Source organism: Micropterus salmoides, unplaced genomic scaffold (genome assembly GCF_014851395.1).
Source record: "Micropterus salmoides isolate LMB-PRFRI ecotype aquatic unplaced genomic scaffold, ASM1485139v1 Ms_hic_scaffold_6, whole genome shotgun sequence".
NCBI classification, from domain to species: Eukaryota; Metazoa; Chordata; class Actinopteri; order Centrarchiformes; family Centrarchidae; genus Micropterus; species Micropterus salmoides.
Window position 1 is genome coordinate 24,193,971 of NW_024044348.1, and position 23,053 is coordinate 24,217,023.

Here is a 23,053-nt window from a genome sequence, read left to right on the forward strand (position 1 = left end):
GACTGCATCACTATAGGCTAACGTTAGTAAACAAATCGCTCCACATTTGCTTTTTACCGTTACATCCTTTCTTACAGGCTAAATCAACAGTGGTACACAGGATATTAAATAGTAGTCACTAACGTGACTTTCTCTGTGTTTCTCCAGCTTTACTAATGCTCACTTTGTTCTTACTCAACATCATCTGAACCTGTTTGGTCTGATGGGCTTCAGCACATAAACATTTCTTGTTGTTTTGTATCCTTATGGGGAGACTGTGTTTTGCTGTGAGACGGTTGTTTTATGGTGTTAGTGGACTGCATGTTGTTAGCTGCTGTCGGGAGCGCGCACAGGGCTGAATCCGACCCGGAGACCCCACATTAAAAGCAGAATAGTGGCTGATGCAAGCAACAGAGAAAACAGGCGTGTGCTTCATTTCTAACTGAGTTTTGAGCCCATTGACAATAAGGCAATGAAAATTGTATTAATTTCATTAAAAAACTTACATATAGCCCCTTTAATCAAAACAATATATACAATCAAATGCTGTTTCTTGTAAACTGATGTACAGAGGTGCTTTTGGTTGACTGATATGAATTTAGTTGCTCAAAATGTTTTTGTTTTAGCAATACCACTCCCACTAAGAACAACTTTAAGGTTGGCTATATATATACATATATATATGGCTAGCGTTGCCTAATATTTGTTACTAGTACTACACCATTACGATAGCAAATGCTGGTCGCATTGACTTACCCGAAAACATTTCACATATTCCTTCCAGCTGAATTTGTGCTGGTCTATGACAAATATTACCACTGGCACCAGTAGAAGCAGAGGCTGCAGACGAGGACAGACGTGTCCTGTAGCTGCTAACCCTACTAAAATAATTTCATTAGTATGCATTTAGTAGAGTGTTGGTCTCATCTCATGCTCTAAATTCCATTTCTGCGCATTTTTTCAGAGTTTTCAGAGCGGAATACCACAGTGGAAACACAACTTTTACCATATAAACAAGTAAGAAATATATATTACAGTTGAATGTCTTAATTTTCTTTGGCAAAACAACTAAAATAAAACTCAATTGGTATGTCTACAAATATATCATGTGTTCTTACTCAGATTACTGTGAGCATAAGTGCATGAATGGTCTATCTATATCTATAAATCCTATAATCCCATCATATTTGTGGATTCTGTAAATGCAGGTTGCCTTAAGACTAACTGTAGCAATATAATTACTAGAAAGTACAGAGGGTTTCTTGGAATAAGCTGCAAGGAGCAGAGATCAATGGCAAAAAACAAACAACAAATATACAGCCAAGAAAACTCTGGTCCTCAAGACATGATGAGTATCACTTCAGTGTAAGTAGGGTGTTTAGGTTTAGAAGAAGATAGTAGAAATTGTGAAGGATATGTTCAGATTGTTTCAAGTCTATCTTAGCCAAACGCCCTTGTGGCATTGAGAGAGTTATTGGTCATCAACTGGGGCACTGGGTGGGGATCTCTGGTACTGCCTTAGAATGGTTTTCATTGTACCTGTCAAATAGGAGTTAGTCAAAGTATGTAGGTATCTTCCAAAGTTACAATTTTTTCGGAATGATATTCCCTCTTTGTGTTTCCAGAAACAATATTGCCTTGCTGAGCCACAGCAGAGGCAGTGTAACACAGTGTGTGTGTGTGTGTGTGTGTGTGTGTGTGTGTGTGTTGCGGATATTACCAGTTTCACAGTGTGACAAGGTGCAACCATGTGTATGTTTTAATAGCTATATAACTTGTTCTTAATTACTTTAATTAAATATATTGATACTTGCTGCCATAATCACTGTATCACAAACACACTAGAGCATGTCTTCATTCATATATTAATATATTAAATACATCTAACTAATACCTAATTCTATGCAGGACAACAGTTTTGAGTTAAGAGTACATTGTATTGTAAGGTGTTTCTAATTTTCTACAGTGCTTATTGGTGAATTATGACGCAAAGTCTCTTAACAGTGCACAATAAACCATTTTTTTCTGGCCATCACAATAAGTGTCCCAACAACTGTGATGAAAATTAGCCCTTCAAGTGAAATTTGAATGCATAGATAATTAAATGAATAGATTAAATATGTATTTGCCACAATCTTTCCTCAAACTGGTAACATGAAAAACACTTTCTCTTTTAATGGCATGTCCTTTATCACCATTGTGCTTGTGTAGATTTGATTTCTAACCTTAATAATGTTGGCAACCTTTTAATTCCCTTTCATATTGTATTGCAACCTTGTCTTGTCCATTTGTCAGCTGTATAACTATATGCCTGCCTTAGGAATTTAAGTTTATTAAGATTCAGGAAGCAGTGTGATGTTTGTATATTATTGTGTCCCTATGGTTGTGTCCCTGATTATTTTAGAACTGCTTGCGTAAATCCACTTTTTAAAAAACCTGGTTCAGATCCCTACCTCAAAATTTTAGACCTTAGAGCTGCATTTGACACCATTGATCACAACATCATGTTAGACAGACTGAGGGACTGGGTGGGGATCTCTGGTACTGCCTTAGAATGGTTTTCATTGTAACTGTCAAATAGGAGGTTCTCTGTGTCTGTTAACTACTATGTCTTTTCATTTTGTTCAGTTAAATATGGTGTGCCTCATGGGTTGGTCTTAGAACCCATTTTAGCGTTCACTTGGACATATTATCCAGAAACATGGAGTTTCCTTTCATATTTATGCTGATGTACATGCCCATCAAATCCACAGACCCTGGAATGTTGAGTTCACTTCCCAACTGCCTCTGTGAAGTCAAAAACTGGATGTCAAATAATTTCCTCCAGCTGAACTCAGACAAAACAGAGATCCTGGTCATTGGGTCCCAGCAAATGGCAAAGCATATACAGCCATCTGCTGGTTCCCTAGTAAATCACATTAAGCCTGTTGCAAAGAATCTTGGTGTCTGGTTTGATTTTGAGCAGCACACCCCAAAGCTTGTGCAATCATGTTTTTTTTTATCAAAATTATGACCAAATGTAACTTTTAAGGACACTGAGGCCATTTTACAGGCCTTCATCTCATCACGCTTGGATTACTTCAACAGCATTTTTAATTGTTTGACCCAAGAATTTATTGATCCAGACTGTCCAGAACTCAACTGCCAGGCTTTTAACCAGAACTAAGAAATAATATCACATCACCCCTGTTTTAGCTTCACTACACTGGCTCCCAGTATGTTTTAGAATTTAAAATTTTATTGATTACTTTTATGGCCTCTTCGTGGCCCCTCGCCCTGTTATATCTCTGACCTTTTAGTACGCACCAGCACGTACCTTGAGATCCTCGGGCAGAGGTCTGCTGTCTGTTCCAGAGTCTCGACTGAAAACTAAAGGGGACAGAGCGTTTGCTGTCAGGGCCCCGAGGCTCTGGAACAGCCTGCCCGAGGAAATCAGGGTGGATGAGTCAGTGAACTCTTTTAAGTCCCTTCTTAAAACATACTTTTATAGGAGAGCCTTTCCCGAATTTATTTATTTTATTGTATTTTATATATTTTTTATTTATACTTTTAACGTGTATTTTAGTCTCAAAAATGCTTTCTTGCTTTTATTGTGTCTTTGTTTTTATGTGCTTTATTGTCTTTTCACTTGTTAAAGCACTTTGTAACTTGTTTTTGAAAAGATTATCATCATTATTATTAGTAGTAGTAGTAGTAGTATAGTATGATGACAACAATGTCTGGATGGTGGATGTGCAAATGTTTTCTTACAACACAATTTTTTCAAGTCGGTCTTACAGGTATAACAGTTGTTAGGTGCCAATATGAAGATTGAAATAGGTTTTGTAAAGTCAAAATGTATTTCAAAGTTTATCTGAAGTTTCAGCAGTCTAAGTAAGTCAAATCAAATGGAAATATTCCAAAGTTTCGGTCTTTTAGTGCAAAATTCCCTATGTGTTTCCCTGGACAGTACTTTCTTGTTGAGCTTGAAGGATAGCAACAAAAACTCTGGAAGATATACACTTGAATTGTTTAACTCAAATGAAACCTCACATTTTAATGTACTTTTACACATAACGTTTACTATTGAAATGTGCCCCCCCCCCCCCCCCCATCACTTACCGTATATTGAATGAGTAGTAGGAGGAGATCTTTTAACGGACAGTATTAACAAGAGGAATGATTACAGCAACCTGTGTCAGTGTTCATATGTGCACCTGACATAAAACTCTTAACCTATCCTTTCATGTAATCTTGGCCCCAGTAGAGTTCCCCAAAAAATATCTTGCCAATAGGAATACTTCATGGTAGATAAGGTAATTACAGCCAGGGCAAACACCAAACCTGTCAAGGCTCACACAAAATATATTTGGCAGCTACACAATTTTACTACTTGAAAAAACTAAGGCAGACAACAATTATGACCATACTGGTAAATGTTCATTAAGATAGCTTAGACATAAAAGCTGTGTCCTTCGAACAGAAGATAATCCAGAAGTGGACTTGGGCATAATGGATATCCACTGGTCCTATTTAGAATGTCTGAAATACACAGAGGTGCATGTTTGTATACTGTTATAAATAAATATGATGGCAAGAAGTTTGTGATCTTCTGAGGAACTCATTAATTTGCTGGAGTGTGGGTCATATATTGGGTAAAAAAATCTCCCCACAGGGATCAAAAAGGTATCACTTAACTTGTGAAATTGCAGGTGCAAGTGCTGCCTGACAAACTACTTCTGCAAACACCTCATGTGCAGCAGTCACAGTGGACACACGGTGAGCTGCTGACACAAGACCCGCGGGGTACATGACAATAAGAATGTCAATGGTTTCCCCCGCTGTGTCCTCTGACTGGTTCTGAGAAACTAACTTGAAGTATGACAAAGTCCAGCAGCACCATCAAATATAACATCTGTTGTTTTTATTTTTAAAGTAGAAAGGCTGGTCCAAGTGGGGGTCAGAATCAAGAGGGTTTTTAAAATGATGAACAAGCTGCATGCCACTCACAGTAACAGTGCTGCTGGTGAGAGGGAGCAGCAGCTGAAATTTCCATATTCAACTTCCTGTGTTTCCACCTACCCACCTAATGACCAGCAGCATTAGAAGAATGGTCCTGTACAGCTACATCTTTATAGCATACCTCCAACCTGATCATCAATGAGGCTGGGCATTGTAGGAAGGAGCAAAATTTGTCACACATTAAAGCAACATTATGTAAGATTTGTTTTTAATGTGATTTGGGGCCTCTACCGTTTCAGAGTGCAATTTGCAGTCGTAAATAAGGACATTACTTATGATTAAATACTAGCAAGTCGACATCTTAACTAACACAGCCAAACAACAAGCAAGTGCGACAACATAAGACATAGCAATGTTTTACTTATTAGTCCAGCAGAAAGAATGCCAGCTCGGCGGCTGTCTTGGAGATTTTTATTTTCACGAAGCTCTCGCCAACGTCTAGGAGCCTCTTGCTTGATCACTCTCTTTTTCTCTTCTTAGCTTCCTCCATCAACGTCCTTTTCAGTCTCTTCGCTTCTGCCATTAGCTAATATTATGTCCATAGAGGTTGCTGAGACACATTAAGTCTTATAGTGTAGTATCACTTACTCAAGACCTGTAGGTTTACTTCTACTGATATAAAACAGTGTTGATGGTAAGCTGGAATTCAGGCAGCTGGAATGGATTCCAATGGGGTCCGTTTTTCACATTGAAGAGGTACTTAAAATTCGACTGTCAATCTTACAGTTGCAGCTTTGCAGCAGTGTTATGACACAAGAATCATACCATTTTGGCAATATGGGGGTGCTTAAAGTCTGATTTTACATAGGACTACTAGTTTTCTCCTAATAAGTTAATACACAGCCTATTGAAATATAAATATCAACATATAATGCTGTAAATTAAAATGTGAAAAGAAAGAAGCTTTTAATAGGCAAAAATTTTTAAAGTGCCCTTAAAGAAGGGGGGTCAGTGCACACGTGCTGGCATAGCGTGTATGTGGGCCTTTCCAAAACTGCTTGCTACTAACTCTCCCTACGTACTTCCACTCCGTTTGCGCGTTCATGCATAGGGTCTGCCACATTGAGTGCCATCCAAAACCAATGAGGGCGGAGTAGTAGTTAATAAACCCTCCAATGCCGTGTGAGCACCGATGCCGGCTTGTTGAAGGTGTGTAAGACCCTATTCTGCACAATGTGGGACCTTTCTTTCAAATGTGAGTTCCGTGTGACTTTGCCGGTTAGCATGGGATTTTTAAATCCCAAAACTACACTTACATTTCATATCACCATTCACAGGTTAACAACATTGTGTTCAATAAAAAAAATGCTCTTGTCTGATAGACAATACAACTGTTGTTTTCATTGAATCGTGTTCATCTCATCCGAAAATCTTCAGCCAAAACAAAATAGCCTACATTAAACGACAATATTATAGAACATGACACAACCAGATACACAGGGGGATTGCATAACAGCAACAAATACATTAAGGAAAAATAGTTAAGTCTTTATACATTTTAACTGTTTTAAATTCTTCAGACTACATAATGCTTCAATGTAATGTTTGATTTATTTTGAAATGTTACTTGTGAATGTAGGCCTAATATTTTTTAAATAAAATAAAGAGGTTCAAATAGACTTGTCTTTTACAATGAATATCAATCTTTTCATAAAAGAATATAATGTATAATATATTATATAATATATATATAATATATAATATATTTCTTTTTTGTAAATATCTAAAGTCATAAAAAATATTTGAAATCTAACCAAACTAATTTGGCTCATAAACAAACACAAACTGAATGACAAATGCTTTCAGTTTCGTTATTGTAAAAAACACACTTTTCCTCAACATCAATCCTGAATCTTAATACAACTGTTGTTTATTTGTTACACGTATTATAGCAGTGAATGCAGCGGTAACATCAGATCCTATTTACACTGGGAGGAGGGTAGTTCGTCAGCCGCTGTGGCCAACCAGAGTTCACTCCGTGTCGATGTGGAAGTGGCGAGGGTCTAGTTTCGGAAAGGCCCTGTGTGTATGGTGTAGTAGCAGAAGAGAAACACTTGCTGAAGAGACGAAGCCCCAGCTTCACCGGTGTTGTGCCGACTTGTCCGCAACTTCCGGGACGTTCGGATCATTTATCACCATTGATGAACCACACAAAGATTATTATATCGTTTTTAAACAGTAGTTATAATAGACCCTCGAGGAACCGCAATGTGCATGTACAGTTGTCTGCGGCACGGCATGGCACGCACACAAAACTTGGCACAAGGCAGGTTGAATGGCAGGCGAGCAAAGAGAAAATGGTCACCATTATGCCTCAGTTTAGCTGGAAATGCACAGTGTAAGTTACAGAGACTAATAAACAGAGACAGCAGCTCTGCAGCTTCTTAAGATCAAAGCGGCGCTACCGGGTATAAACCCCACGCCTAGTGTTGTAGTACTTGGTCACTTTTTGATGGTCTCAGTCTCGTCTCGGACTCGATCTCATTTGTACTCGGTCTTGTCTTGGTCTTGGACATTGAGGACTTGGGATTTTATTTCAAGACCAGCCAAGACTATAACTTTGGGAATATCAATAAATTGCTTTTGCATTGTCTGATTTATTTGTTAACATCCAAACTTTGATTGGATGTAAAACTTAGTGCTTCAGATGCAACCAATAACTCTAATTAAAAATGTGTTGTTACCGTTAACGACTGTCCCTCCTTCCCGCCCCCCTTTACACGCACTCCAAATGTTAATAAAAGTTTGATTTAATTCATTTGAATCACAAATGAATTAGCACTCAATTTTTATATTAAGATATTTATTTTGTTGAGGAAAAGGGACTGAAAAACACATTTTACTTAGTTTAACTCTTGCATTTTTGTTAAAGGATTTTATCGTAATAGTTTTGAATGTTCTGCCTCAGATTTGTGAAGCAATCCACTGTTTGGCATCAATTGTTTGTTCTGACCATAAAGAAATGTGTAAATCCACAATTAACCATTTGTGTTTAAATTTGAAAGAAATAATGATTTGACATTTATCGTGTAAATTATCAATATCGAATGATATCACATTTTTATTGTGAAAACATTTTTGGACAGATCACACAGCTCTAGTGTTAAGTGGTAAACATGGAAAAAGCTCTTAGTGTTTGGATGTGGGTGTTTTAATGAGAATGTGGATCTTTCAGATCACTTTGAGAAGTACCTATGATCTCGTCTCACATTTTATTGTGTGTCATGTAATCTGGGGAACTGGTCTTGGTCTCGACTTGGTCTCAACTCCTGAAAGTCTTGTCTCGATCTCCATAAACTCTGGTCTTGGTCTTGACTTGGACTCGGTTTGGGCGGTCTTGACTACAACACTACCCACGCCACAATCGCCACCACACAGACACACGCGATTCGACTATCAGTCAAGTATAGGCAAGACTTTACAATTCTTATTTGACTATGTAAATCCTTAGTCGGGGACAGCCTTAAGACACAGGCAGAGAGAAGGCAGTGGATCCTGTACGAGGGAAGCTTTTCAGTTTTAGAAATAAATATTTTCGCATCAGCTATCAGTGTGAGTGGGATGGAGTAAAATTACCACTGCTGACGCACAGCTGGGGATGGTAAGAAGAGGCCACAGAGGCCGGGTCAGCCCTTCTTCTATAAATGAGATTGCAGCATTCCCTACACACAAGGTCTGAAAGATATATACTGTCTCTTCTGTGCAGCACTTTGTGAACAAAGAGAGGGCAGTTGGCTCCTCTTAGCTTCATCCCACTGTCCATGTGGGCAGCCTGATGCGTTCATATCAGCTAGCCTTGCACCATTCAGTCAGAAGCTGAGAGGAGAAGAGGGTTTTAGGTCAACCGGCTGACCACTGCCCTCTTGGAGCTCAGACAGGCAGCATAATTGGAATAAGTGCTTATATTTATGTAAAAACATAAGTTACACTCTAATAAGTAAAGAGGACATAGTGGGTGTGATTCAATAGCTACTGACGCTCAGCTGGAGGAAGCCTTACAAGCTGAGCTGAAGCTTTGCCCGCAGTGACACACACCAGGGAGACCCTGAGGGCAGAGAAGAAGGCTGGCCAGTTGTCTCATTTCAGCACTATGCTGTCTGTCCTCAGTAATGTCTACACCATTCAGAGAAGTGCTAACAGGAGGAGCTGAGCTAAGAAGAGAATGATCTTGATTTTTATGACATTCACTGCGCTTCAAGACATAAAATCTAACTTTTCCGCTTAAAAATGTTTAAAAAAAGACTAGACCTATATTATATATTTTGTTGACTTGTGCACCTACATTATGCCAAGAGAGAGCTCCATAGTTTTAATCAAGGTAACTAGGGATGTCAAAAAAGTACAAAAATACTATCCACAATTATCGATACCAATCCAATACTGAGGTAAAAAACAAAATTATATATCCCATATACTTCAACATACACTCTTTTAATAAAAAACATTTGAACATTACAAAAAACAACTTACAGCTGTTAAAGTTGTGTGAGGATGTCCAGGACAGATGAGAGGTGATTTGATGTCAATATATTCATAAATGAGCAAGCTAGTGAAATTACAACCTTGCACTGTGCATCTAATTATTAAATGGATTACTTTTTTACTTTTCTTTAAAAATTCACAGGTGTGAAATGTGTAAGTGTAAGGGTGGTTACTATCTATATTGGCAGTGGTTTGAGATTTATGTGACAATTTATGTGAAAACAAAAAAGTTATTGATGATTGAAATGGACTGTATTGCATTTTTAAGACAGTCCCTAACTCCGCTATAGCAACAGACTCAGCTCGTAGCGCTGCAAACTGCATCATTAGCTTTGTTGATTTTCAGGTGATCAAAACTGGGAAATGTCTGCCTTAATTAGCTTAATAATCCCGTTTCCACACACGACTCTCTTTCGAGTCGAGGCGGAGCTGTCGCTGCTGCTGCACTTGTCGCTATCTTCCATGTGTTGAATCTGTATGGAAGATTTTATTGGACTTTAATATTTGTAACCCACAGAAAACAATCCACAAATGTGTACTATGATGCGCAAATATTTCACTCTCTACAAATGTGTATTTTTACATTTGTGATGTGTAAAATCATATCCACAAAAATACAGAGTGACTTCTACACACAAAACTGTTTTTACACATTTGCAGATTGCTTTCTGTCAATTTGTGGGTCATGTTACATTTGTAACTTCCTTTTTACACATTTGTGGAATTTTGTCCAATGTGTACTACTGAGATCTGTAAAAAAAAAAAAAAAAAAAAAAAAAAAAACATACACAAATATCTCACTACCCAAAACATGTATTTTTACATTTGTGTTGTGTCAAATAATATCCACAAAAATACAGTGCAATTTGCAAATATGTACAATTTACTCTCTAAACACATATTTTAATTTCACATACAGTGAACAAGTGTTATTTACGCATTTGTGGATCTATTTTTACACACAAAACAGTTTTTGCCTGTCAATTTGCAGGTCACGTTACATTTGTGACTTCATTTTTACGCATTTATGGGATTTTCCACTTTGTACCAGAGATATCTGTAAACAGAGATCTGTAAATGGGAGAGCAGTTTATGAGCTACACCAGTAGGTGGCGGTAGCGACATTGCCTCTCATGAGTTGAAAGAATATCCATTGCAGTACCCAGGATCATCTGTAGGATGTCCAATAAAATCTTCCATAGATCTGTGGTACCTAGCAAAACGAGTATCAGTTCTTGTAACATCCCTAAAGGTAACGGTGCATTTCATTTGTTTGCCTGTCAGTGGTGTTATATCCATTTGTGCATGCGTCAGCATTGTGGTTGTCTGCCAGAAGTCATAAATTGTCAAGGTTTAAGCCACATTTTTATTATATACTTTTGGATCTTAGTCATTTCTTATATATTTTAACCCGGATGAAGGATTTTACATATTCTAATCCGATGAAGGATTTTATTCATCGGATGTCTGGATCTTAAATTATTAAGGAAACATGTTGAACAAATCTTGGAAGCAAGCTCGGCTTGCTGACCGTCAGGGCCATCCTTGTATGCCAAACAACGTCAGAGAAACACTGATTTTTAACATGAAACTGCTTTATTCAATGTTTTCACCAGTTTTATTCACCTGGTCCGTTTGTTTTGGAAAGGATGAGACCTCTGTGGATAATTTGGCCAGTAAAAATTTCTCCCAGTAAAAACCTGATCCTAACCAGGAAAAGGTGACAGCATTCTTATATAATAAGCAGCAACAACCTCATGAGAGTTAGGTTTATGCATTGTGAATTCTGCCTCACCCCACATTCAACATTTCAAACAGACTTCTCACATGAACACAGACTTGGTTCATACTTGGCTTTTGTACGTGCTATTGAGTGATGCTGCATGTGTTTGTCCTTCCATGGAATCAGCAGCTGGTGAACTGAGAATGGCCCAAAGCGGCCAGGCACAGGTGAGTCGCTGGTACACTTCACTTCCCTGTTGTAATGCCACAGCTGAAGTTCTGGAGAGCACTGGAAATGATTGGTGCAGCTGTCACTTCACTTTGTTAGGGCCTGCAGACAGCACACTCTCATAATTCCACTTTCCCAGCAGAACAAGCTTGGAGCCAACATATTCAAACGCATACAGTCAGTCGGGGGTCTAAGGTGCAGCACTTGACAAGCTCGCCTTAGTTATTCTGTCTTTTGCAGAGTCCAGACTAACCCCTATAAAATCAGAGGCACTCATTTTGAATTTCTGAGCAATAACTGTACATGCAAAATGAAGGTGACAAGCTAAAATAAGAAATCCTGGCAGGGGTGGACTTTAGAGACTTTTATTCCTGCATTCGTGAGAATTTGAGAAGTACAGTATATCAAGAAATGAGCCATTAAAATACATTTTAAAAACTAGAAACATCTATCTAACTCTCCTCCTAAGTAAAATAATCACCTCAGCTGAGTCCTTGAGTACTATAAATAAATTATAGTGTATATACAAGCCTTGTGGCTGTCTGGACAATGCAGCTGTGATCTAAATGTTAATAGATCATTGATACAATAAAATCTGGACCCACCAAATTGCTGGAGCCAGGTTAGACACATGGAACAAAACAACACTGCCTATACCTAAAATCAACCACTAGAGGGCAACAAAAAACACTCTACAGGCCATTTCAATAAAAATTCTATTTGAAAAGATCTGAACAACAATTTCTACCTGCACCAAGAGAAATAGGTAAAATGACCAGTACACAAACTGTCTTGTGACTTGTACACTTTGTTTATCGCTGCAGAAACTCACTCACTCCTCAACATAGATTACATAGAGTAATTACTATTAGGATATTAAGTTAGCATACCACTAAAAGATGACACTATCAGTAAAATATAAAATGGTAGATTACTACATAATGTTATGATGTTAATAGACCTTTATTAGTATACTAGTCTTAGTAGTAATAGTCAGGGACTGACTTTACCATTTGGCAAGGTAGACAGTTGAGAATTACAGGGCCAACATTTATTATTTTAGTATATTTTGTTTCATTAACCCAGAATAAGATTTGACTTGTGGTTAGTCTCTAAGCTAATCATGTTTTTTATCCATGATTTTTTGTCCACGTTACTTAGGTTCTAATGTTGAGCGGGCCAGTAAGCACACACTGCAGTCAATCAAGGCACACACCAATTGATTTTCCACTGCAGATTTTTGTCTCTATTTTAATACTGTGTGGTTTATCAGTTGTACGGGGTCCCATCAGGAAAACTCCCGGTACTCTTGATGGCCTATCTGCCCTTGAAAAGACATGACAGTTCAACTAAATTGCATGACTGATCTTAAACTCACCACAGCAGAGTATGCAAGATTACTAAGGGAGAAAGAAAGAAGTGGACAGAAAGGAGAATTTAAAAAGAAATCTTAAAAACATCTTAGGTGAATGTTCAGTTAATTTTCATATTTCATATATTTTATCACTTTGTTTTGATTGTGTGCAGTGTACTTAGCTGTTCAACCTCATTTTAGATATACTAGGACTTGACTTTTTGGAAATGAACATGGTAAAAAATCTAATACATCTGTGCTTTGAAGTAGTCTCTTGAGCCAGCCTATGATCACACTGCAGTTCAGAGAGGCCGAGCATGACATAAGCCCGAATAAAATTCTCTGTCCTATTGACTTGTTGTTGAACCAAAACACGAGAAACAGGTAGAATAATTCAGGCTAGATCACAAACAGCACAGTGCTTAAGCTCTCCTAAAGAGCTGCTATAACAATACCTACATTACAAAAAATGTCTTAACACAACCAGTATGCGAGAAGCAACATGTTGAGCAGATTGGGGAGTTCAGTTTGGGGATTTGATTTAACACAAAGTCTTTATGTGCTTTATCCATACATCAAACTAATCTTTAAATATCAAGCGCATAAAGGCAACTCATGTGCCACAATGAACATTTAGGAATGTGTCTGAATTTACCAGAGCCATGGTAATTTAGATAAACTGACTTTTATAAAGAAATTATGGTCTTAAACCTGCTGAAAAGCACATGGCCAATTTATCACTGTAGAGTCCATATCAATACAGCATTTCGGTCTTGAACTTATAGAATAGACTTATATTGTTACCTCTGTATTGATTTAGCTCATAATTTGGCATCAATATCTTATATATAATTGTGTTTACTGCAGCCTTGGCTTTGATAAGACGCAAACAACTAGAGACAGAAACCTGATGATGAAATGAAGAAAAAGCCTTACTTAGATAGAGATACTTTATTATCCCCATTGGGAAATGTGACTTGGACTCTGCAAAGCTAGACCTGTCAACATGTTACTGTAAACCCCCACACAAACTCACCAGTCAGTATAGCCTGCAGTCTACAGTATTTTCCTCCAGCAAGTAAAATAAAAAAACATATTCTACTTAAACACACACATATAATGCAGCTATATAATGTTTTCACCAACCTCAAACTTGGTACATCCCCAGCTCACGCCTCCTACACACAAGCAGAGCCCTATGACTAAGCTTCCCACAGTTTGCCAGCTGTATAGATGCCGTTTCTGCAACAATATTAGTCTTACAACTCATCAAATACTAATCCAGCCAATTCATCCATGACCTATATATTCCTGCACATTTGTGTTGATCAAGGAAAAAAATATAGATGTGTTGTTTAATCTAATGAGATTGTCTGTAACACACATATTGGCAGTGTTGCCATATTCAACTTGCAAGCCAAAATACTAAGGCGTTAATTAAAAACCATGTGGTGAGGTTTTCCACATCTAAAGAATGTGGATGTTACAATCAGGCCACCATTGTTCCATTTGCTTTGTGTGCTCATGTGTTCCAGCCTTGTTTGTGTTTTGAAATTGCGAACATTTTTTTTAGAATTGTAAATATCTTTGAAGAGCTGCAACAATATAAATAAGTCGAATGACAGAAAATTAATTGTAAACTATCAACAACCCAATACCATAAAGTTGAGTCATTCTTTAAAAGAAAAAAAAGCCAAAATTCTCTGGTAGTTGCTTATTAAATGTGAATGGGTTTTGGACAGTTAAAAGTAAAAAAACAAACAAATAAACAAACCATTTAATGACATTTGATAGATTGATTAATTGATTATTCGAGAAATGAATTGTCAGATCATTCAATAATGAAAACAATCATTATTTGTAGCCCCATGTCTTTGATTTATTGTTTCAGGCTCACATACTCGTGCACAGAGAAATTTTTGATGCCCCTCAAAGAGGTTATAGCAACCGTCAAAGGAAAATCACCAACAGCACCAAAATGATCAGAATTTGAAAAAAACAAAAAAACACAACCTTTCAAATCTTCTATGAATGTGTTTTAATACCCATTTATCAACTGTTGAGCAAGCAGAACATAAACTTAAATACGACGTCTTGACTTTCAGCAGTCACCTCTGCTCTCATCCATAGCCGCTGTAGAAGGCAGCAGGAGCTGGATTTATAAACCAGCTGCTGGGTTGGTTTGACTAATGGGAGAGATGACTTCCTGTTGTTTCTCACAATATACAAGCCGTTTGTGTGTGAAGTTTTTATTACTGACAAGTTAGTAATTTGAATAAACAAATCAGAAAATGACCGCCTTGTGGAGCATTTTTGTTGCACAATAATTTGATGATTGAAAACAAGCCACAAAAATGAAACTGCTGTTTTTTCAACTGGAGTTAATATTATAGGCTACTAACGGTAAGCTATAGTAGCAGTTTATACCTTTACTCCTCCAGGTTGTGGATATATTTTGTTTATCAAATGGTCCGAAATAACAAGAAAATGTAGCCTATACATTTCGGTCGTAAGGTAACTCATTGCCTTTACTGTACATGTACCGATCATGCTTACTGTCGCGGGAAGTCACCCCACAAAGACCCATTCTGAGCCAGGAAAAATCCTGCTTGTTAGTAGTTGTATGATTCAATTTTCATTATTGGGGTTTGATTCTAATAAAACTTGATTCCAAATCAATTTTCAGTTCCTTAAATCTGCTATACATCCAAGCATCCAAATCCTTGCCTGTTCCTCCTCCATAGCATCATAGTTAGCAGCTACACCAACTGCAATGTTATTTTTGTGAAAGAATTGATTTTTGAATTGATCCTGAAAAGGCGGAAGAAAGATTATTAGTTTGCCTCCCATCCACAGAGACTGCAGAGATTTTGGAATATGTATAGGCCTATATATACTTCCTTTTTAGTTTTGAGCTCATTGTTCTTATGTCAATTACTCGTTAAGCTATTAAGTAGCTTAACAACCTTACCTGAGATAGAGAACTGTTTGAAATGCACAGCTTATCTTACATTTAATATACTCCATTGCTCAGTCTGCACCTTAATGTGTCACAAAGTAGTTCAATCTTTACCCTTTGCAGCAAACTGTTTCAGCCTTTTCATTTAATTTGCCGTAGGCCTTTAGGAGGCCTGTATTTCTTCCCACTGATCCATACTAGGTAAAACCACACAAGCCTGGCATGCTGGTTCATAGGTCCGCATGGTTTATCAAAAACTCCTACAGCCTAAATTACAGTGTTGAACTTGATAAGCTCAAGGCAATGTAGCAAATACATTTACATAATTTCTGTTGAAGATAAGACTAAATATTCAATCAGTCATACTCCAGTAGTGGTTCAAGCCATAATTCTGATGTAAACAGGCTAATATGAGGAATCCAGTTGACACTTTGCATGGCGAGAATCAAAGACTAAAAAGAGTTTCCTGTCTTATCTGAAGATTGTATTCACGTCATTAAGTCAGCCAGCGGCTAAGTCAGATAAAATAGGAAAACAGTGACTGCACAGATTCATCTGACAAAGACAGCCACCGTCTTTCATTTACCTAAATGTTGATCTGACACATTGAAAGCACACGTGTAGGCTCCTAAAATTGACACATCTTGTTTTTCTTGATCCAAATACTGATGGTCCTGATTTAAAACTATAAAGTTGATAAGCTGAAATTATTGATATGATATGAACAAATTTTAAACTAGGAGAATGTGACTCCTGAAATTGTTTTGAAGCCATTGGCCGGAGAGAACATGCCTCACTCTGTAGAGAGTACAAAATCCCTCACTGATGCTTCTTTTACCTCATAAGCAATCTTTGGCTGAATGCACACACCAGCTTGCAGAGAGCACAAAACACGGCAACAGCCAAGTTTAACTGTGGTGTGCCATCAAGTTGATCGCAAAATTTAGGTTAATTAGCAATAGCTCATGTGATACACTGCAACTTCATTTTAACCCACAAAAGCTGTGGTCGGCCCCGGCTAAAGATGTGAAGCTACTGAATGTTTGTGCTAATAAGAGAGGGTAGATGTATTACTGTCAGAACTTGGAAAATCCATGTATTTGGTCAACTTGGATTAGTGAAACCAAATTTTTTACATTCACACATTCTAATATGGAAATGCTTGCAGGTAGAGCATGGCTGTCAATAAGGAGAGCCGTGCGCTGCAATAATAGCAACCTGAGGTTACACAACACAGCAGAGGTCAGCAGGTTTGATTTTTTTGTTTATAGTGTGTAAATATGTGTTCTCTATAATCTAGCCTGTGTCTGATTTTATTATTTTATTATTGTATAAGTAAGCACATCATGAGCAATGTACAATCCAGAGTCAAATTCCTCGTATGTGTGTGATTCTGAATTTTGATTAGCTATGTTAGCTAATACAATCCATTACAATATGCCCAGATTAGACGCGATACCAATCTTTAAAATTGGTATCGGTTAGTGGTTGAAGCTGGACTGCAGGATTTTTACATACAAATGTTACACATAAAAATCTGTTACATTCAAGCCCTTGCCAAACAAGTTCACACAATGGTGACTAAGCCTATCACCGGCAGGTAAATCTCGGTGTCTGTGGCGACATTCCTGCACTGGCTCTCTGGTAATGAGAGCTCCATGAAAAAGGTCGACTGGAGAGAATACTATACTTTACTATTGAGAATTATTTATTGTTTATTTTGATTGTTATGATTGTACGGTTGTGTTAATATGCTTTGGCAATGTTGTATTGCATGCAGTCATGCCAATAAAGCCAGAGACGAGCAGCTGTATCTCTACATGGCTCTGTTGCAACCGTAGCGACGGAGTAGACTACAGCAACTAAGAATATGGCAGAGCCCATGGCAGAACAACCTAAGAAATGTGCAAGAAAAGTTTCTGATGCTCCAGATAAGATGTGTTCAGAGGAAGGATTACAGTCAAAAAATGATGAAAAGAGGCGTAGCTTTTCCTCGTTAGAGAGTGCTGAGTTAATAGAAGGGACTGAGGGCAGACAGAGATGTCACGTTGCTGCTCTTGGACAGGTTGCTTTTCAGCCATGAAGCTATAACATTTACTCTGACTAAATAATGGATTATTATCTTGGAACTGTAAAGATTTCACTAGATTTCTGAACAAAGCCTCAGGCAAGCTCACAACGATTAATTGTTTTCAAATCGAAATTGCGATTTGGAACAACGTGATTAGCTAATCGAAGACAGTGATTAAAAATGTAGGTTAATTATACACCTCATTCGTTTTATACAGTCATGCAGTCGCAAATTCATTCCATTGTCATCCTTGTGTGACAGACTTGCTCGCCAATCACAAGCGCCATGAGCCTCCTGTTATGGTCCTACTCACCAATCAGAGCAGGCACAGGGCGTGTGCATTTTACAACAAACGAAACTGGAGGAAAACGTGGGTTAATGGGGCCAGCTGAACCGACACAGGCTGCGGCTGTGCCGCGGTTTTGTCCTGGGTCAACGCACACTGAAGTGTTTTAGCAGTTGAGCGTTTAGCCTAAACGTTGTTAACATGTTGTTAATTTGTCATTTTGTGTGCTTCAACTAGGGATAACTGCTCTCTGTGAGTCCTTTCCGCTCCGCTCATAGACTGTATACAAGAAGTGGACGTAGTCATCATGACGTCACCCGTCGGTTTTGGACTTCGGTTTTGAAGCCTGGAATTTGGCTGATAGGCCACCGCCATGTTGAGTTTTTGCAACCAGTGACGTGACCATATTTGGACGAGACGGTTGAGCTAACGGCCGTGTGCGGAGCTAGCTAGCTTGCTTAGCTTGGTGCATCTGTAATTCACGTTCACTGTCATTTTAACAGGGCTGACAATTTTGTCTAACGAACAACAGGCTTAAAACTAAATGTACTCACCAGAGAAAGTGAAACAGCCAACTCCTAATAAGGTTTTTCAACAGTGCTGGTTAAATTTACACAGTGTCGTGGGTACCAGTGGCCTTTATACTATCTGACAGGCCGCCATGGTAACGACTTGTCAATTATAGATAATCCCGGCCAGAAGCTTACTCCGCTTTATGGTCTATTTTAAAATAATAATTCAGGGATTTCCACATTCGCATCAGATCGCTGACCGGAAGCTTCCCGCTTGGCTCCGCTCTGTGCGGTCTACATTTCCTACATGGAGCATTTCAGAATAAGAGCATTTTGTCTGTCTGATTTTGCTGAGTTATTCAGATTTTGCTTATTTGTTTAGTTGTCCTTGATTTTTATGCTTCTACGATAGTTAAGTAGGCTACGTAGTAAAATTGTTTCTTTTTTGTCTGTTTTAACTGTGTTTATTGTTGACGTACGATCGGGAGTCTGCTGGCAGTGAATTTTAAACTAGGGCTGAAACGATTCATCGATTAAATCGATTAATAAAATGCATCGACGCAAATTCTTTGCATCAGTGCGTCGTTTAATCCATATAACTATACAGCACACTGTTTCGCACAGACATTTATAACTGTCGCACATCGTGCTTACGCGACGTGATTATAATGGTGCTGTTTGCAAAGTGGAAGAAGAGAGAGAAAATAGTGAGGGACAAAGAAGAAAGTGTCCAAAGTATGTGATTATTTCAAGATAAAGAAAACAACTCTGTAATGTCACACTCCGGCCAATGTAAAATGATTATGATGATTATGTCACCTGATCAGAAAGCACCCGGTGTTCTGCCAGCTGACCCCAGACAAGGTAACAGTAACAGCAACTTTAGCATTTAACTGAAATCATGATTGATTGTTGAGCTGAAGGCTAGCCAAAGTAAGCCGCAGACCTCAGCTGAAAATGTACAAACGTGTGTTTGTTGTTGCCGTGAGTTGTAACCTCACAGTCATGAGTTAACTGGATGTCGAGGAGCTGCACCTTTTACTCACCTCCAGCTCTCTCTGTAGCTCAGACAATCCCTGGTTCCTGCGTATGCTAATCCATCCTTTCACCCCCGCCAAGCAAAAGTACTTCTTAAACGATACATCGATGAATCGTTGAAATAATTTATAGAAGCTTCGAATACTAAAATCATTCTTAGCTGCGGCCCTATATTAAACTATAGCAAAACTCTGCAAAATTTGCAAATCAAATCGTAATCGCAATATCTGGCAGAAAAAATTGTTAGAAAAAATAGTTCAGCCCTAGCATACTACATGAGCACGCATCACCAGTGAGTGTGTAATTACTCTCACTATCAGAAGGGGAGATAAAATATGAGCACTGCAAGTTTTTACAAGACAATGAAACAGCCATCCAGCTATTGCAATGTCAAAGTGTCTGCTTTGTCAAATCTCTGGTTTATTTTGGCTAACTACTCCTGTCACCGTGAAAAAGAGTGGCCCATGCACAAAAATGGGTGTCCTTTTTTAAACTATTTATCCGATAGGACTGAAAATCCACTCACATTAAAGCTGACACTCACTGTTCTTTGACCTTAAAGTCACTGTGTCATTTCCCATCAAGGAGAAATAAGTATTCAAAGAAACATGCTGCTGTCCAGACATCAACTTTCTGTTCAGAGGAGGTAGAAAGAAGATCAGACCTCAAATGAAAGAATCATTTCTAACCTCATTTTTAAGTTGCCAGGCGACGGTTGTCCATCATAAACTGATACAATATCAAAGTCTTCCTCCAACGCCAGCGTGACGAAGGTTAGCTGGATTCGGTTCCTCTCCCCTGTTATTATCAGCCATGTACAGTTGGCGTAGTTGGGATAGCCGTGGGGGAAACCAGGCGATTCTATGGTACCATTCAGTCCTTGGACTACACCACCACAAGATTCAGCTGGAAGAGAGAGACGGGGAAAAAAATTTATTAGACTACATAGGATATCAAACTTCTAATATTAAATTATATAGGCAATGCAGGGCAACTTCATTTGTATAGTACATTTCAAACACCAGGGTAATTCAATGTGTTTTACAGGGTACAAACAAATATTGCAAAGGTAAAAGATTTACCTTTGTTTGAAAGTACAGGCAAGCAATCAAAGACATTTAAAAAATTGATCAAGTAACCTAGTGCATTTTTAAATCAAGTGAAAACAAAAGAACACAGCAAATACCCGCACATTCAGATGCACCATTTAATTAAATTTAAAACAAGTTGAATTAAGGCTATTTAAAAGCTAAGCTAAGACGTTTTTAGACATTACTGGGTTGAGTAGGGAATGTAAAATATGCCATTGTTTTGCATCGACTTAAAAGTGGTCAGAGTCGGGGATTGGCTAAAATCAACTGGGAGGTTAAACCAGGCCTGTGTTGCATGGTAAGAAAATGCTGCTTCACCGTGTTTTGTTGTAACTCTTGGGACAGCAAGATGACTAGTTCCAGATGCCCTAAGGGTTCTAAGAGGTTCATATGGCACAAGCATATCCAAGATGAAGATTTAGGCCCAGAGCAAAAGAGTCATTTGTAAACAAGCAGCAGGAGTTTAAAGTCAGTTCTCTGAGTGTCTGGTAGCCAGTGTAAGGATTTTCGAACTGGTGTAACATGGTTGTATTTCCAAGTTTTTGTGAGAACCCTGGCAGCGGTGTTCTGAATACGTTGGACTTGCTTAAGAGCTTCTCTTTTTTTAAAGCCCTGTGAATAAACCATTGTAGTAATCCAATCTACTGGAAATAAAATTGTGTGTAAGCGTACCTTATTCCTGCCTTGCATACTTCAGATTTCAAAGATACAGATTTTGTCACTTTTAGCCTGTAGCCTTGTAATGTTTGTCAAGTTCAGACAACAGATCAGGACAAGACAACAGAGTGAGTGAGTGTACATTCATACCACTGGGATATTTTTAGTCTGATCTCCAAAACCTTTAGAAAGAGTGTAACTGATTGTGTCCATGAAAAGAAAACACTGAGCACCGCTTAAACATGTGCTATGTGCCAAGCCAAGTGTTACTAGAGTAACAAGCCCCTGTCCTCACATGCAACTCCAACATAATGCAACACATGCCTTACAGCCTCCCATGACACTATAGCATATGCCATGTGAAGCTTTCATGCAAATAGCCTGAATTTACATACTGTATATATTTAGATTTTATGGCTCTAATCCTTTAATCCTGACAATGTTCGTGCTGTGATCTACTGATCTTGGACCAGAAATAGCCTCCCATCACACATGACACTAAGACACATTTAACCATATACAGAATACTGTACGATGTTGCTTTAACAGCATGTACTGTGGGATCACATTGCTCACTCATTAAAATCCCATGAGAGACACTCAAAACCTACACATCAAAACATGCAGATGTAAGATCTTGTACAATCTTTATATTGTCCTCCCATCACACTGAATAGATTAACATAGAGTTTATATCACAGTACATTAACTACATGGACCTGCACACACAAATACACGCACACACGCATAACCAAAATAGACAAACCTGCTTCTATGCAGTTATTTTTTAATGAGCAAAACACATTGTAGAAAAAACTAATATTTTCATAAACTTATCTGTCATCTGTGCATTTATAACATTTCTGTTAATGCTGCACATTACGCTGTACAGATTCAATTCTTCAGTGTATCGCACAGAATGTTAGCATGAAGTATTCTTCAAAATCTGCATGCCTGCTAATGTATGCTTAAAGTATCATGCCAACTAAAACCACTTGGTTTAAAGTTAGAAAAATCGTGGTCATATAATATACACTCACTGGCCACTTTATTAGGTACACCTTGCGAGTACCAGGTTGGACCCTCTTTTGCCTTCAGAACTGTGTTAATTCTTTGTGGCATACTTTCAATAAGGTGTTGGAAACATTCCTCAGAGACTATGAGGTGAATCTCCCATTCGACCACATCCCAAAGGTGCCTTATTGGAATGAGATCTGGTGACTGTGGAGGCCACTGTAGTACAGTGAACTCATTGACATGTTCAAGAAACCAGTTGGAGATGATTTGAGCTTTGTGACATGGTGCATTATCCTGCTGGAAGTAGCCATCAGAAGATGGGTACACTGTGGTCATAAAGGGATGGACACGGTCTGCAACAATACTCAGGTAGGCTGTCACGTTTAAACAATGCTCAGTTGGTACTAAGGGGGCCAAAGTGTGCTAAGAAACTATCCCCCACACCATTACACCACCACCACCACCAGTCTGAACCATTGATACAAGGCAGGATGGATCCATGCTTTCATGTTGATTACGCCAAATTCTGAATGTTGCAGCTGAAATCAAGACTCATCAGACCAGACCACTCATTAAATCTTCTGTTGTCTAATTTTGGTGACCCTGTGTGAATTGTAGCCTCAGTTTCCAGTTCTTAGCTGACAGGAGTGGCACC

The 23,053-nt window shown here is 38.4% G+C and overlaps 1 protein-coding gene across 1 annotated transcript in view; it reads right to left on the reverse strand.

Annotated features, from left to right (window-relative positions):
* The window catches only part of csmd1a (CUB and Sushi multiple domains 1a), a 147,836-nt gene that overhangs the window by 118,985 nt on the left and 5,798 nt on the right, over nucleotides 1–23,053 (reverse strand). The window contains exon 2 of the mRNA XM_038701985.1: nucleotides 20,323–20,539. Coding sequence (XP_038557913.1) covers nucleotides 20,323–20,539 — 217 coding nt within the window. The remainder of the gene's footprint in view (nucleotides 1–20,322; nucleotides 20,540–23,053) is intronic.